Genomic DNA, 18,099 nt, shown 5'->3' with positions numbered 1-18,099 from the left:
ATCTGCTTAACGCCACTGTCCCTCAGATCAACACAGAAGCTCCTGAAGGCAGCGGTAACAGCATAACCAACACAAAGAAAAGTATCTTAAAAAGTGGGATGCACCTTTACATATTACTACAGCAATGTGACGAAAAGGTCCAATATGTCCTAAGTCAAAATAAGGCTTATTTTGATCTTGTATCTTATTAAGCTTATTAAGATCTTGTATTAAATGCACTTCCAAAACAGCACAAAGGTACAAAGCTTTACACATAAAGGCAACGTTTGCATGTAGATGGTAGAGATTGGGGGAGGCACAAACAAGAGTGACAGCATCTGCAGATGAAGCGCTGTTCTGACCACAGATGCTGACACGCTCCAACCACAACCCCTCTCAAGTCTTGTTTTGATACAGGCTGAAAGCGCCCCGAGGGCTGGGAGCAACTGTTCACTCTCTGTACCAGCCTTGTCTCAACTATTCAATTGTTGTATTGTCAACTTCACACCACCAATCCATCCATTTGAGAAAAAAAAACATCCTTCAAGGATTTCATTGATGCTCACCTGGGTTGCGAGTTCTCCTCATACATGCGCTCCTTGCCCTCCTTGAAAAGGCTGATGGTCTGCTTGGTCTTCTTGGTCAGGTTCTCCATGAAGACTCGAAAGTACTCATTCTCTCCCAGAGTCTCCATTTTGCCCTCGTAGCGTGACAGGATTGTGCGCAGGTGCTGGTACATGTCTGGCAGTAGGTCCAGGATGTATGGGGGGCTGTTCTTCAGCGCCAACTTGGGGTTCTGGCACAGGCGCACCACCTGCAACAGATGGTGGATGCATTTAAACAGAGGCAGAAAGAGAAGCTCTTTGAGGGGACATCTTTGTACTACAGTGTTCCCTCGTTTAACACAGGTTAGGTTTAAAAAATACTAGTGTTAAGTGAAAAGTTGTTTTTTGGGGGGGCGGTTTATATGTTTTTTCGTTCATTATGTATATTACTGTTTACAGAATGTTTTTTCCTTTACAGGATATGTTTTTTTCATTTATGTTTTTTCATTTACAGTGCATGTTTTTTCGTTTACAGGATATGTTTTTTCCATTTATTATATATATTTTAAGGATGTAAAACACCCCATCCACAAACTTTATCCACTTTTCTCAGACATGAGAAAATACATATGTTGCGCATTTAGAGGGCCTTGAAGCGCCGATCACACCTTGGTCAACGGGCTCAATCAGTATTGTAGTGCATCCAAAATAAGCCCATGTCATCCATATTAAAAACTTGTTCAGGCTTATATCCCCCGTCCTCGATGATGGCTTTAAATTTGTTCACGTATGCCTCTGCCCCGGCATCCGCAGAGGCAGCCTCTCCGTGGTCTTGTTGCGGACAGTTAAAGCCCTTTTTGCATCCTTGTTCAAATTTATTGCTGCTGTCGTCCTTATTTTATTTTCCTCCTTTATGGTACGAACCGAAGATTCCAAAATAGCGCCCTACAGCTGCGCAAGTTCTACCTTCCTTCATCATGTCCAGAATTCCAACTTTTGTTGCAATGGTTAGCATCTTCCTCTGCCTTTAGGGTGCAAATGCAGGTGCCTTTGTCGGTGCAGAGCGTTTAGTCGACATTGTGAGTTTTGTCGGGGAGAAAACTTGCAAACATACAGCACTCAAGAGCCACACTGCTAACGATCGTACAATGTAAATGTAAATTGGGCATGCTGGCGCATTCTGTATTGTACAGGACACATGGCATGGAGGAGACTGATGTTCTACAGTCCCTTAGCCAATCGGGACGCAGAGGACAATGCAGGTTCTCCCTTAGGGAATCAGGAGGCAGAACCCAATTCATTCATACACTGAAAAAAAAGCATGCTACGCTGTAAAAAAAAAATTGCACACAAAAAAAAATGCATTACAGCGAGGGAACACTGTATTGGATATGATTCAAACACCGATTACATTCCTTATGGCTAGAAGCGAATTTATCAGTGATGAAGTGCTTTAACAGTACCTTTCACAATATGTTTCTTAATGTGGTTGTGCTTTGTATTGACAACTGCTTTGGGACCGGTTTCTAATATTTGGAGCCACTCCTGTAGCTAGTTACAGCCCTGATACAAATTCCATAACAGTGAAATGGGGAAAAACGTACAAAAAAACAATGATCCTTCACTTATCTAGCCGAGCAAACACTCACTGACACAAGATGAATACAGCAATTGGTGAACTGAGAGACAATCTTCCATCTGATGGTCGTTTAAAGTGTATGAATATTTGTCATTGATCAACCAGACACATCACTAGACTGCACGTTCTTGCCTCATCCTCAGTAATGTTTTGCCCGGCTTACTGTACTGCTGCAATTATGCACGTGAGTCACTTTGTTGTCTACCATTAAAAAAAGACTACAAGGAGACAGACTGGAGCAGGGGTCCTCAACTACATTTGTCCAAGGGCATTCGGCAGACACTCTAAGGACCAGATGTTAACATAAAAAATATATTTTAAAATATATTTTTACCAAAAAAATATATTACCTGTGCTGCGGCAAGCCACAACAGTCCAGAGTCTTTCACGGGTCCAAATATTAAAATCCAGAACCACCCCACACATCAATAGTAATGGTGGATGGGGGTAAAGTTGTGATGTTTCGTCTGAAAGTGCGTCCGCAGGTTATATTCTTTGAAAACAGCGTTTACTTCGTTACAAAGTAAAAGCTGCCATCCATCTTCTATGCCGCCTTATACTCACTAGGCTCGTGCGTATGCTAAAGCCTATCATTCCAGCTGACTTGGAGCGAGAGGCGGGGTACATCCTGGACTGGTTGCCAGTCAATCGTAGGGCACATATAGACAAACAACCTTTCACACTCACATTCATACCTATGTACAATTTAGAGTCGCCAATTAACCTAACATGCTTGTTTTTGGAGTGCGGCAGGACGGCGAAGTGTTTCCCGGCTGCATTTTGGTAAATGCATATTTTGTAGTCCAGCAGCTGTTAAAAGTCCATCTTTCATTTTTTTTTTTTTTATAGTTATCGCGTTGTTCTTGTTTAAATGCGAGCGGTTGCTTTCTACTGCTGCTTCATTGTGTCACGTACACATCACTGTTCCTGCACTGTAAAATCCATTAGTTAACCTGTGGACAAAGGGTTTAAAAAACACCATTATTTACCAACATGTGAAGCTATTGAGGGTAAATGAAAATGCACCAGCAGAGGTACTGTTGATTCAGTCCCAACTAGATTAGCTTGACAAGCTGTTGTGTTGCACAGCATGGAATGCAAGCAAATACGTAGATCTGTTTAACTGTGAAAACATTTGTAAAAATAAAAATTCTTGAAATAATCTGCAAATCTAAAACTGTGCAATAAAATAAAAAGTGTTAATTTTCCCATGAAACTGTTTAGCCTGTGCTGAGCTTTTTAAATGTTTACGGTGGCAAACACGTACATTGGTGATTGGCGATACCCCAAATACCAAGTGAAAAACGGCATTATTTCGCCGATACTGCTGCAAAGCAATGGTTTGATAATGCACCACCATTATCAGTTGCATAATCAAAGACCATAATTACGCTAAAATAGGTGCTTATAGTTAAGTTTTTTTTGTTTTTTTTTTTAAACTGACCAGTTATGCAGTATACAAAATCAACTTCGAATTAGCCAACGTGTACACGAGTATATTTGGCCTATATTTAATCCGACTTCTTTACCTTTACACTGATATGCATTACTATGTTGACAAGAAAGCCAGCCAGGTTTTTACATACTGCAAACTAAAAAGTGGGCCAAATTAGCCTGAATAAACAACTTACGGAAGGCGGAAGGAAAATAGTTCTTGCAAACACTGTATCACTGAGACACTTGCTGTTTTAAAATGATATTAATTGATAAACACAGCACAGACTAAAATTACATGTCAATTCTCTCCAACACACACCTCACTAGAATGTGTCCAAATATCGATATTGTAGAATGAGAATAAACACCCGTATCTGAAACCTGAGTATCGACAATATGGATGTTGTGACATTGATCCGACCAACTTTGCCTGTTGGCCGAATACATGAAGATGCTTCCCTAAAGTTTATATTATGCAGGAAAAAAAAAAGATTATGAACAAGGCTTGGTGGAAGGTGCACGCTTTCCAAGCACCCCCAATGCCTCAGAGCTGTTAAGGCACTTTCCATGTTAATGCAACTTTTATCACAACCACAGAACGTTACCGTGACTCAGCTTGACGCAAAGAAAGATAACAACTCAGAACATAGGGCTGTCTGGTAGCGAGGTTGAAGACGTGTTCTGGAGCCTGGAAGCCTGGAGATGACACTTGTTGCATTCTTCTATGAGCTCAACTGTAAACAAGCAAGAACACGCTTCGTTTCTGCCATGTAGAACATATAAGACTGGTTCCTGGAAAACATACCATCTATCTAAGTCCAGAGCGAGAGAAGAAAACAAAAATACTTTAGCAATCATGGGGACAACAAAGCTCTGTAATGTCTTTTTAGTATTTGGTCCAAAAAAAAGCACAATCAAGAATTTAACTGAACTGCTTTAGCTTAGTGATATTAGGCTAACAAACAACAATGTATGGAAAAAAACAAGGTTCTCTTGTATTTACTTTTAAGACAATATAGATATATAAAATATATGGTGTGAAAAAGTGTTTGCCCTCCTCCTGATTTCTTATATGTCTTGCATGTTTGTCACACTTAATGTTTCAGATCATCAAACAAATGGACAATGACGACATAATTGAACACAAAATGCAGTTTTTAAATGAAACTTATTAAGGGAGAAAAAAAATCCAAACCTACATCGCCCTGTGTAAAAAAAGCCATTCCCCCCATGTTAAAACATAACTTAATTGAGATTAATAGAGATTTGTAAATCTGGAAAATGTTATGAAGCAAACCAGTGAGAGCCATTATCTAGAAATGGTGAAAACATGGAACAGGGGAGAACCTTCCCAGAAGTGACCGGCCAACCAAATTACCCCAAGAGCGCAGCGACGACTTATCCAAGAGGTCACAAAAGACCCCACAACAACATCCAAAGAACTGCAGGCCTCAGTTGCCTCAGCTCAGGTCAGTGTTCATGACGCCACCAAAAGAAGACACTGGGCAAAAACGGCCTGCATGGTAGAGTTCCAAGACGAAAACCACTGCTGAACAAGAAGAACATTAAGGCTTGTCTCAATTTTGCCAGAAAACATCTTGATGACCTTTGGGAAAATAAATCCAATACTAAAGTCGAACTGTTTGGAATGTGTGTGTCCCATTACATTTGGCCTGAATGCAACGCCGCAATTCAGAAGAACATCATACCAACAGTAAAATATTGCTGTGGTAGTGTGACGGTCTAGGACTGTTTTGCTGACTTGCTGTGACAAATGGAACCATGAATTCTGCAGTCTACCAAAAAATCCTCAAGGGTTCTGCAGCAGGACAATGATCCAAAATACACCAGCAAGTCCACCACTGAATGGCTGAAGACAAACAAAATGAAGACTTTAGAGTGGCCTAGTCAAATTCCTGACCTGAATCCTTTTGAGATGCTGTGACACGACCTTATAAAGGTGGTTCATGCTCAAAAACCCTCCAATGTGGATGAATTACAACAATTCTGCGAAGATGCGTGGGACAAAATTCCTTCACAGCGCTGTACTGTAAGAGACATTCCAAGTTATCGCAAACGCTTGATTGCAGTTGTTGCTGCTAAGGGTGGCCCAACATGTTATTAGGTCTTAGGGGGCAATCATTTTTTTCCACACAGGGCCATGTAGGTTTGGATTTTTTTCTCCCTTAATAATTTGAACAAATTTATTGATGGATAGCCCCTTGAGATGAACCACCCCTTTTTCAAGGGGGGGGTCCAACATAAAACATACAACACAGTCACAAGCATACACAGGCTCAAAGTTACCACCCCACCCCCACATTTCCACAAGCCTACAGTACCCACACAAAGCACATAGTATAGTACCAGCCATAGCAATAATGTCAACATTAACATTATTAAGGCAGTAGTAATGGCGATACTATATAACAACATATCACACCATTACTACACCATCCACAGAACAGCAAAAGCACTAATATACTAAAATATTCCACAATTAATATCACCACAACCATTAAAAGCAATTACATAATGTTTTAAGAAAGCAAAATATGGAATTCTTGAAAAGATTACGCGAATTGATTATACGTATATTGTTTGGTAAATAGTTCCAATGTTGATGGAGCTTTACATTTCAAAGCATGCCTGTCAAATTCTTTTAGTTTTAGAAACAAAGAAAAAGGTGAGTGTGTCTGAGAGGGTATGGTGATGTGAAAGGGATTAAATTTTGTTTTAGATAAGGGGGACTGTTTAAGTGAATGTATTTCAAAGTAAATTGGAGCCATTGGTAATGTCTTCTATTTAGAGGTAACCAGTTCAGATTCATACAAGGAGCAGTGATGAGTTCGATATGGGCACCTAATAGTAAATCTGCATCGACTATTGTAAATGACATTTAGAGGTTGGAGGTACAGTATGTTTAAAATGTGTACTGCTAAACAATGTCAGCATAGTCCAGAATAGGAAGTAATAATTCAGAGACAATTCTTTTTCTGATCTGAAGGTAAACCATTTTTACACAACGGTAGAGTGTGGCTAGGTTACAACTTAAATTTGTTAGTGATGGATTCAATGTGACACTCAAAAAGAAAGCAAAGGATCAATATTTAAATGAGGTGACTTGTGCAAGTGATTTGATTAATAATTATTAGAAAAAGCTTCATTTAAAATCTGCATTTTGTGTTAAGTTGTGTTGCCATTGACTGATTAAATTTGTCTGGTGATCTGAAACACTTGTGTGACAAACGTACAAAAATAAATCAGCAAGGGGGCCAACACTTTTTCACACCACTATATGTAGATATTTTTGCTGTACAGAAATGATAGTTCACTTTTAATGTAAGAAAAAGTCTCCTCCTTACTGTATTCTAGTGGTAAAACAAAGAGGAAGAAGACAAAAGAGTGTCTTGTCTTCCTTTTGACTCTTAATATGTGAAGAAGCTCACAGGAAACTGGAGGTCAAAATGCAAAAGAGGCTTTTCCGAGAAACGAGTCTCCCCCGTGAAATTACACAATTAACGATTTACTACACTGGTAAACGCCAGTATTAGTACAACATTGTTTCGTATATACATATTTAGTTAAAGAGTGCATGGGGAAGTATTTGCAAGCGTTTAGGACACCCTTTGACGCAGTAATCTTAAAAGTCCTTTGGTTTGACAATGGAAAAATAATGATAAACGTAATTTTAAAACGTAGTTCGCCAATTAGCAATCACAAGCTAACCACCACAGCTGATTAGCTTAGCAACGCCAGCAGCACACGATTAGCTAGCTTAAAGCCAGTTAGCTTAGCATCTACACACATCCAGGCTAACTAACCTTGTCCATCAGCTTCCAGCACTTCTCCACGGTCTTTTTGTCCACAGCCCCGGGCTGGTGGTGCGAATGGAGGTGGTGGTGGTGTGGCTGGAAGGCATCCTTCATCATGCCGATGAGCCCGCCGCCTTTCTTCAGGTTGCCTGCCATGTTCAGTAAGAGTCTCGTTGTCCGCGTTTAGGGTCTCTCCAGAGCCGCAGACAGGTGAGGCGCGGCAGGCGTCAGAGACGGGGGGACACCGAAGCACCCGCTGCAGGAATCCGGCCGGAGCCCCCCTCGGCGAGGACAGCGCCCGTGTGGCTAATCCGGTGATTTCCCCTAACCCGGTGGGTTAGAGGAAGAGAGGGGGCTATCGAGTGAAGGTTCCCATCAGTTTGTTAAATAAAAACCCGATTGTGGCTAACACAACCCCCACGTTGAGTGGAGATCTCGCTATGCTAGACTAGCCTCGGCGTGAGGGCAGCCCGTCTACGGGAGCCGAGAGAGTGGACAATGGCACCCCTTCTGTCCTCCTGACAAGCTCCAGTGTAGTCAGCAGCAGCCAGAGCTCTCTCAACCCGTGTTGCTGCTGCTTGTCGACGGGAAGTGGTGCGTTGTCTGTGTGACAGCCTTGTCCGGGCACCGGGCGGCGGCGAGGCTGCTGTCTGCTGGCTGGTGGCGGAGACCACTCGCCGAGGGCTCCGGTGAGGAAGTGGCGCTGCTGCTGCTGAGGAGGCGGGGGAGAGCGACAGGATGGAAAAGAGCGACCAAACAAGGGTGGATATGAAACATCGCCGAGTATCTTTGTTGGGTTTTTTTCCCTCTTAATATTTCCCTTCTCTATGACGTGTGTATACGCAGTCCCTTCCTTTCCTGTTCGTCTCCTTCCGTTCACCCACCCTCCCTCCCTCAAAATCCCAATCTCCACGCCTTCGCTCCGCGGGTTCACGCCGCATGAACGTAGTCGGGAGCGCGCGTATGTCTGCACACAACATTCATAAAAAAAGGGGGGGGGGGCTGTTCACCATTGGAAACGAGCGACGCTTTTGACATGTAATGCTCTTTCACGGATGTATGTATGTGTGTCTATCGATGTATTGTATGCATGCATCTATCCATGTAAATATGTATCGATGTATGTACCTATGTTTGTATGTACTGCATCTGTGTATGTATGTATAGGTCTGTGTACATTATATGTATATCTATGTAAGTGCGTATGTATATACTGTGTACTGTATATGTACAGTATGAATGTATATTTATTTGGAACAAGGAGCTAAAAAAAATAAACAGCATGACAACATGACATCCGTAATGAAACACATCAAGGAAGTGTGGAATGATAACACATCTCTTCATTAAAAAAATGATGGTCTGCAAGGAAAAGTGGGTGGGCTGGAAGAGAAAGTGGATGCCTTAAAGAAGCAAAATGATGAAAAGGCTCACATTATATTGCAAACAATGTGCAGAATTGACGATTTGAAACTTTACGCCTGAATGAACACTGTGATTGTGACTGGGCTCCACATTACAGGCAAGTTGTATGCCAGGGCAGCTGATAACAGGAGGAAAACAAGAAGTTGCTTCAACAGAGCAGCGCGTGGCCAACTTTCTGCAATCCAAGTGGTAGCAATGCATGCACTCCAATGTCTGGCAGGAATAACAACATCGCACCTACTATTATCACAAAGATCAACAGAAAAAACAAGATGGTATTTCTGAGGCAGAGATACTGAAAGGAACAAACACCTACATCAATGAGCATTGAATGGAACACAGCACTGACATCACCAAGAAAGCGAATGCCACTTAAGGAACCAGGGGAAAATTCAAGGCACTTGGAGCGCTAACTGATGGAGGACCAGAGGAAGCCAAAGTACTTTGTTGTCAAAGACATCAAGGAACTGGACAAATACTGAAGATGGCATCATCTCCACTACACAGACAATAAAAACCACAACTCACAAAGACTTGATGCACCTTGAAGTCATCAGCAATCGGCAACCACATTATGCCAAATTCAAACATTTATGTTAAACACATTGAGTTGATTATCAACAATAAGTTATTAATTTATATACAGAAATTACTTGTAAAATGTGAGAGTCAGTCAAAATGTTTACTCCAGTATTTTTATATTTATTCTCATTTTAATTTGTCATATTTGATGCCTCCACTTATTCTAACTTACTTATTTCTATATCGTATTCTTATTTTATCGGTTTAATTAAATCTTAATCCTATTTTCATCCTTACTTTTCACATTTTTATCCACTCCTATTTTTGCTTCTTAATATATTTTTTGTAATGTAATGCTACTAATTTATCTATGTGTTGTGTATAAAACCTCATCATATATAACTGAGGGTCTTAGTAAGATGACCATTACCGTTGTGAAAGATTAACATGACGGAAACGACAACCAACAACACACTTCCGGCCCTTCTCTGAACAAAAGTCACAGAAAAGCTGCTTCAACAACATCAAACTAAACGCACAAAATGAACACTGACTCGCCATTGCTACGAGCCTGGAGTTGGTTTTCCAGAAAGATGACCACATCGTTTTTGGATGTGTGGGTAACAGCCAGCGTACTAGCATGAATTCACTTAACATTGAATAAACACAAACATGGCCACTAAACAACACACACATAATAATATCGTCATCAAAGCTCACTTTTATGAATTCACACGCATTTGGGATCAGCAATGGGGTGAAAGAAGAACGGGCAAAATATAAGTATTTCTGGCAGCATGGAGAAACGTAGACTTGGTCTCCGCTCGCACATCTGTGGTGCGTTCATTGGCCGCTGGGATTAAACGATCCGCCAAACCTAATGAAACAAAACGACAAAAAACTATGAGCTTTCAAACAGTGAGCCATGTCAAAAAATGTGAATATTGTGTAAAAGTGAATTTTCTTCAGTAATATCATTAAAAAAAATAAACCTTCAGACATCCTAGATTAATTACACATCAACTGAATTGTTTCAAGCCTTCTATTTTTTAAATCTTGATGTTTATATCATTTAGCTCATGAAAATCAAAAATCCTTGTGTCAAAAAATTAGAATATTTCATCAAAATAATTTAAAAAATGGTAATTTATCATACAGAAATTTAAATCCGCTGAAAATTATGTGTAATGACTGTATTCAATACTTGGTTGGGGCGCCTTTTGCTTGAATCATTGCTTTAATTCGATCTGGCGTGGAGGCAATCTGCCTGTGGCCCTGTTGAGCTGTTACGGAGGCCCAGGATGCTTCGATAGCGGCCTTCAGCTCATCTCTGTTTTTGGGTCTGACGTTACTCATCTTCCTCTTCACAACACCCCACAGATTCTCTATGGGGTTCAGGTCAGGTGAATTTGCAGGCCAGTCCAGCACAGTAATACCGTTGTCAGTAAACCAGTTACTAGTGGTTTTGGCACTGTGGGCAGGTGCCAGGTCAAGTTGGAATATGATCAGCATCTCCAAAAAGGTTTTCAGCAGATGGAAGCATGAAGTGCTGCAGGATGTCCTGCTGCAGCTCAGACGTTTCTTTTGTTGTTTTGAGGTCAGGACTGGCTTGACCTTTGGGGATCCGGCTTCTGTAGCCCATTTCTAGGATACGTCTGTGGACGGTTTTCCTTGAAGTGCCCACTCTAGCCTCATTCCACTGCTTTGTGCAGTCAAATTTTTGAAGCGGCTCTGCTTCACAATTTTCTTAAAGTTCCTGTCATCTCTACTGCTTGTGCAGCGTTCCCTCCCAGCGTTTCCTCTTATGTGCTTTGAAACGACACTTTGTGAACAGCCAAATCTTTCTGAAATGTCTTTTTGGTTCTCGCCCTCCTGGTGGAGGATGTCAATAGCGGTCTTCTGCTTATCAGTCCGGTCAGAAGCGTTCCCCATGGTTGTGGTTTTGTGACCTGAACTAGGCTGACACGTTGTATAGGCTCAGGGAACCTTAACAGGTGTTTTGAGTTGATTAGCTGCTTTTTAAATGAGCAAACTGAGTACTTTGAGACTGAGTAACTGAGTACTGTCAGAATATTCCAATATTGTGACACTTGGATTTTGTTTTGTTTTTTTAGCTGTATGGCATAAAAATCTAAATTGAGACACAAAAAAGGTTTTGAATAGTTTTGAATAGTTCACAATGAACCTAGTCTATATGAAGGTTTCAAAATTTGAATGATATTCCGAAAGAAAATGAACTTTTACACAATATTCTAATTTTCTGACATGGCTGTATATTCCATCCATCCATTTTCTATGCTGCGCAGTATACTATACAGTATATTATTTTTCCAATAAAATGATATTTATTTACAAAACACTTTTAAGAATTTGTCTTTATAAAAATTATTGCTCCTGAAAGTTCTGCCTAGTGGTTGGGGACCCTTGATGTAGAGCAGTGGTTCTCAACTGGTGGATGGGGAACCAAAAGTGGGTGAGAAGATCCATCCTGGAAATTACAAATGCACTTTGAGGTAAAATTGAGTAATACTGTAGTCATTTTCCTCCTTTGTGTATGTGCGTTGCACAGTTAAAAGTGAAATGTCTGATTTTGTGGTATTTTTGATGTTTCAAAGCTGTTTGCCACTTGACTCGCGCCACCCGCAAGAAGAAGACAACGCAACACCACCATGCAGACATGTCAGCGGTGTACCGTGGTGAAGTTACTTTCACGTTGGACGTTGCATAATCGGCTCCGTAGCTGCAGCGGTAGTTGCAGCCTCATGGTGTAGGGAGCTTGCACAGAAAGTGCCGCTCTGGTTGCTTATAATAGGGACTGCACAAACACTACAAACAAACATGTCGAAACGGCGGCGAAAAACCTTGGAAACTCCTCAGTTAGGGAGCGTGAATGGAAGCTAGCGGGGTTCGCTTAGTTTAGCTAGTGCAGATGTGTGTGTGTGCGCGACTCAGGCGGGATGAGTACTGTATATTTTGACCGTGTTGTGTTTTACCGCTTTAATGTAAGGACCAATTTACAATCCCAACTGACGACGTGCAGGTTCTGAGTGAAAAAAGACGAGAGGCACGTTTATTCTCGCACCCACCGCATATCAACCGTCAATTGCGTTTCTCAACACACACAACACATTCCGGTCTTCAAAATAAGAGCGCCGTTTGTCACATTTGTCTAATTGTGGAAACAAAATAAGGGTGTCATAAAAATATCTTAGATTAATAACGCGATTGGAATGACATCTGTGACTACATCTTTCTTAATCACAAGCACGGGCATTACAGTTTGTTAAAGATTTAGTATCAATATGTGCTGAGGCTGACATCCCATTAGAAAAGTTAGCTAAGCTACATCAATTTCTCAATTACTGGACAAAATGGGCCAATGATGTATTGCATCAATAAATGTAAGGATTTTTGCATTTAATTCATTCACTAACCCAAAAAACACACACTCTATGCTGGTAAAATAAGTGGAAAAGGTAAAAAAAAAAAAAAAAACGGAACTCTAAAAAATTAAAATGGAAAAAACAGAATAAAATGGAAAATAAAATGGATTTCATAGGGCCCTAAGAGAGTTTGTTGAAAAATGTAATATTCTAAATCACACCACAAACTGATCTATAAGCATGTCAAATGATTAGTCCTACCCAAAAAGTATTTTGCACACCCCTTTTTTTCCAATTTTATCTTTTTACTGGATGGACTTTTATTGGATCTTTTATTGGATTAGGGACCTGACTCACAGAGGTTTGTTACAAAAGGCTGTATAATAAAAAAGTAAATTCAGCAATACTTTGGTCGCATTATTTTTAATGCTTTGAAGAGCTATTTTCAATTCCATAGTCCATAGTCAATTCCACAAATACACGTTTGTAACAAAAGCTTATTGTTATAAAAAAAAAAAAAAAAAAGATCGGTACTGGATCGGATAGGCAAGACTATGAAAGAAATCGGATTGGATCGGAAGCCAAAAAATTTGGATCGGGACATCTCTAATAAGAATAAATAAAATAAAAATGACTTAAATAAAAGTGGGCTGCAAATTAATGACCAGTGGAAAATGTGGGTCCCAAGGTGAGACCATTTGAGAACCCCAGATCTAGAGGATCTTTGACCTGCATTTTCGAGTCAGTCCTTAAAGACAACAGAGCCCTTCTGCCATATAGAGAGGATCTTTGATTATCATAGTTTTATGATAACTGCTATACATTTTACCATTATGTCATTTATCTTACATGAGTGGTAAGCACGGCCGCACGGTGGCCTAGTGGTTAGCATGTTGGCTACACAGTCAGGAGATCGGGAGATCTGGGTTCAAATCTCCGTTGTGTGGAGTTTGCATGCTCTACCCGTGCGTGCGTGGGAGGAAACCAGGTACTAACAAGCATGTTAGGCTAACTGGGAACTCTAAATTGTCCATAGGTATGAATGTGAGTGTGAATGGTTGTTTGTCTATATGTGCCCTGCAATTGGCTGGCGACCAGTCCAGGGTGTACCCCGCCTCTCGCCCGAAGTCAGCTGGGATAGGCTCCGGCATACCTGCGACCCTAGTGAGGATAAGCGGCATAGAAGATGGATGGATGAGTGGTAAGCTTGTTTTTACACAAATGCACAATTAAGAATGTCAAAACATTAAAGAAAAAAAAAAGGTTTCAGGTTGGTAACAATCCATGCATGAGAAAAAGTAGACAACTGACAAATGCACTTTCTCATTTATTGAGCTCCTTGATGAATATTCATGAAGCTTCAACGGTGGTAGAGTTCATAAGGGTGTTTAATTCCTCGAGGTCACACGTTATTGGTTAGTGGTACTGCGTCGGCCGGCACACGTGTGTGTCTTCGTCTCCGCCAGGTCAGCGCGAGTTTGAGTTTCGCGGGCATTCGTGCATGCGGTAGGCGCACATGTAGAAGATACCTGGAAGAGAGGTGCCATGAAACCTCAGCAACTTGAAGGGTGGAAGCGCGTCTCAGTGGCGTTATACCTGAGAAGAAGGTGAGCACCACTGCCACCCAGCCCATGATGTACGACCACGAGAAGCGCCAGCTCCCGTAGCGTTTGCCGTAGTAGTTGACTGTCACGCCCGTGTACACCGCCATGGCCAGCAGCACAAAGAAGCCTACAAAGATCATAAAAAAAAGAAAAAGAAGACACTGTTGATAGGTGCTGCTGTTTTGGGTAGCGAGTGTGTTCTGCTAGGCTCAGCATTCTTTCATGTCTGTCGTGGAGGAACCATATTTTGTGACGTAAAAGTTGAATTAGATGCTTATTCAGTGGGACAACTGACGTGAGGAGTGACGAGAGCTTACAGGAGATGAAGAAGAGGATGCCGGCTGCAAACGTCTTGTCAAAGCCGTCGAAGGAGGAGTAGTGGATGAAGGCCATGACCCCGATCACAATGCCGATGAAGCACGCCAGCAGGGACAGAATCATGAAGGCCCGGGTGGCATCCCAGTACGCTGCATGTGTTTACATGTTATCTCATCGTCGCATTTATTCAACAAGCCATTTATATCGTCATCGATATCGACGGGCAGCCGGGCACTTCATTAAGTACACCTGCACAATCCAACACAGAACGACATTCTGCCTCGACAAAGATAACGCTCACCGTGATAAATGAGGGACGACTCTTTTCATTCCACAACAAATAAATGAATTTCCGTGAAGTAGAATTTAGTATTAATACATTGAATATGTTCATAATTATGGCGTACAAACCTGATCCCAATCTTCTCAATACGGGTTTTACCATCATTAGAGCCCTCTAGATCTGAAATAGCACCCACATAGTCACTTTGACTGTTGTATTACCCAATATACTCGACATAATCAGAGAAAATAAGACATATCGGACACAAGTAAGATAACATTGACTCACGCAATTAGCAGTTCCTTGCTTTTTTTCCGGACTGTCGTACTTCCTGCAGTGGCTATTGTCTCATCATTGTATTGTAAAGCACTCGTATGAACCAATATAGCAGACATAAGAGTAAATAAGGCATTTAACACTTGTGTGTGTAACAGTAAATATGTTCCCCAGCGGACGTTAATGGACAGAGGTGTGGAGAACAGGAATTGACGTTGGAGGTTCAGAGCTGAGTTTTAGCTTGTCGTGGGTTATGGCTCCCGTTATTATTATGATTGTTATGTTATTATTATTGCCGCACGGTGGACGAGTGTTTAGCATGTTGGCCACGCAGTCAGGAGATCGGGAAGACTTGGGTTCGACTCTCTGCTCGGGCACCTCTGTGTGGAGCGTGCATGTGTGCATTCCAAAAACATGCATGTTAGGTTCATTGGAGACTCTAAATTGTCCATAGGTATGAATGTGAGTGTGAATGGTTGTTTGCTTATATGTGCCCTGTGATTGGCTGGCGACCGGTCCAGGGTGTACCCCGCCTCTCGCCCGAACTCAGCTAGGATGGGCTCCAGCATGCCCCCACCTTAATGAGGATAAGTGGCATAGAAAGTGGATGGATGGATGTTATTATTATTGTGAGATCATTTAAACCTGCGATGAATGCCCGTTCTGCCGATCACGTCTGGTGCTTGTCTCACTGAACAATTACTGACACCTGGTGGCCAGTGTAGAATACCACTGCTTCTTCTGCTTTGTATTTGTATTTTAGTTAATTTAATGAGTTCATTTAGCCATTTAGGCCAATAATAAGCACAATTTGACGAAATGTGCAATCATTTTTTAAAATTTATCAATAATCGACAGTATTCAACCATAAAACAATGTTGCGAGGGACTGCAAAACTGGTCAGTATTTTTTGAATTGTGCCGGTGTACCTAATAAAGCGGCCTCCTCCTTACCGATGCTGTCCGTGTGCGTCATGCATTTGCCGGGCACGCAGTAGCGCCACAGGCCCTGGTGCATGTAGTTGCTGGAGTGGCGGTATTGCATCCAGTAGTCTGTTGCCGTGGAGACAATGAGGAGAATGTTGCCCACTCCGGCGCAGAACAAGCCACCTCCCATGAAGCTGTACATCCTGTCCCGCCACCACCCCCCCCCAAAAAAAGGCCATTCAGTCACAACTAGGTCCAATACAAGATCAATGGCTTACACCTACTGATGCACCTAATAAGGCAATCATAAATAGTCAAATGATAATGAAAAGGTTTAAATTAAATACAGTGAAAAATGGTATTATTGTCTATGAATGCAACATGCGTGAGTGCCCTATTGAACTACACTGGATGGTTGTCACGCGTGAAGCAGACCATGTGATTTCTCCCAGCCAATCAGAAGAAAGGTGATGCTCATCATGAACACGTTTGAATTAAATCACATATTGAAATAAAGGGACACTGAACAACTCTAATGAAAAGTGTTTTAAAGTTCCTGAACGTGTTAATATCGCGTTTTTTAACTTATGTTTACACTTGTACGGCATGTGCATTGCCGCTATTGTGGTCCACTTTGTAATGTGGCATAAGCGGGGGCTCGAAATACAGTGAAGACAGGTCATGATCATCCAAGTTATGATGAAACACATTAAAGAATGACGCATTATATAAAAATAAATTAAACATATTTATATATTTTGTATTTGTTAAATATATATTCATATATATCAAACATTGGGCCGCACGGTGGTCTAGTGGTTAGCATATTGGCCAATACAGGAAAGCCTGGAAATCGGGAAGACCTGGGTTCGATTCTCCCCTGGGCATTTCTGTGTGGAGTTTGCATGTTCTCCCCGTGTGCGCGTGGGTTTTCTCCGGGCACTCCGGCTTCCTCCCACATTCCCAAAAACATGCAGGTGAGGTTAATTGGCGACTCTAAATTGCCCATAGGTATGACTGTGAGTGTGAATGGTTGTTTGTCTATATGTGCCCTGCGATTGGCTGGCGACCAGTCCAGGGTGTACCCCGCCTGTCGCCCGAAGTCAGCTGGGATAGGCTCCAGCATGCCCCCGCGACCCTAATGAGGATGAAGCGGTATAGAAAATGGATGGATGGATGGATATATCAAACATGCTAATTATTTTTAAAGATTTTTTTAAATTAAAAATTTATCCCAGGTGAAAATGTTTATGAGGTATATTGAAATACAGGTATATTAAACTGGTATATCATGATTAGAAATAGATTTTTTTAATGCTAGTAAAAAAAGAATGTGTGATATGTACTCGTACTATGAGTGGCGTATACGGTGTTAATATTTCATATGAAAAACTAGGAGTTACGTCATTGTCTTATATGAAAATAACAAATAATTGAATATTTCATATAGATGTACAACTATCAGGGTCATTTAATGTAAAAAAAAATAATAAGAACAAGAAAGGCTTGTTTTAATTGACCTACCTTGGTGGGGTTTTTTTTTTTCCAAAGTAGAGTGATTCCAATATTCCAGGCTGTCAAAGCCTCGTGGAGCCCGATATTTTTGCTCAGAGTGACGGGAAAGTTTTGTTAGCTGAAAGGAAACCCGGCGAAACAAACGGGCCCGTGGAACAATGGAGCACGCACAGCCACAACCAATCACTGCAAAGCAGTTTTGTGTTGTGGAGGGAATCTGCTGAAAAGACAAAACTGTTAAAGCGTACCTCACTAAAGTAAAGCGCTGACTCGGGGCTTTGCTTTCAAAATGCTGCCACCATCGCAGTGGACAGCCAGCCGCATGTTACACCACCTCCCTTAAACGTTTTTTGTTTTGACTAATGTACTTACTTATTATGCCTTCTAATTCTTTTCTTGGTAGATGCTGCTGTTTTAGTTAACAAATGCATT

General features: G+C 41.3%; 2 protein-coding genes across 3 annotated transcripts in view; both read right to left on the bottom strand.

Annotated features, from left to right (window-relative positions):
* Nucleotides 1-8,290, bottom strand: part of cbl (Cbl proto-oncogene, E3 ubiquitin protein ligase) — a 49,812-nt gene extending 41,522 nt beyond the window's left edge. The window contains exons 1-2 of one of the 2 annotated variants that reach the window (XM_054793663.1): nt 7,425-8,290; nt 546-793 (exon numbers count right to left, since the gene is read on the bottom strand). In XM_054793663.1, coding sequence (XP_054649638.1) covers nt 546-793; nt 7,425-7,571 — 395 coding nt within the window. In that variant the 5' untranslated portion in view covers nt 7,572-8,290. The other variant, XM_054793664.1, reaches the window with a different exon arrangement.
* Nucleotides 8,291-14,045: 5,755 nt separating this feature from the next.
* Nucleotides 14,046-17,839, bottom strand: lim2.3 (lens intrinsic membrane protein 2.3). Its single transcript, XM_054794436.1, has 5 exons — nt 17,677-17,839; nt 16,180-16,355; nt 14,667-14,816; nt 14,342-14,476; nt 14,046-14,274 (listed from the first exon to the last, which is right to left on the bottom strand). Exons 2-5 carry the CDS (start codon nt 16,352-16,354, stop codon nt 14,213-14,215), a joined length of 522 nt encoding a protein of 173 aa, XP_054650411.1. The 5' UTR covers nt 16,355; nt 17,677-17,839; the 3' UTR covers nt 14,046-14,212.
* Between the last annotated feature and the right edge of the window lie 260 nt (nt 17,840-18,099).

This window comes from Dunckerocampus dactyliophorus, chromosome 12 (genome assembly GCF_027744805.1).
Source record: "Dunckerocampus dactyliophorus isolate RoL2022-P2 chromosome 12, RoL_Ddac_1.1, whole genome shotgun sequence".
Lineage (NCBI taxonomy): Eukaryota > Metazoa > Chordata > Actinopteri > Syngnathiformes > Syngnathidae > Dunckerocampus > Dunckerocampus dactyliophorus.
This window is presented reverse-complemented; position numbering and strand designations above follow the sequence as displayed.

Bases quoted from the DNA above. Each gene is read 5' to 3' on its own strand.
- lim2.3 (XM_054794436.1), bottom strand. From the start codon at position 16,354: ATGTACAGCTTCATGGGAGGTGGCTTGTTCTGCGCCGGAGTGGGCAAC. The intron at 14,817-16,179 runs GTAAGGAGGAGG...AAACACATGCAG, and splicing joins GACGCACACGGACAGCATCG to CGTACTGGGATGCCACCCGG. The intron at 14,477-14,666 runs GTAAGCTCTCGT...TGATCTTTGTAG, and splicing joins CATCCTCTTCTTCATCTCCT to GCTTCTTTGTGCTGCTGGCC.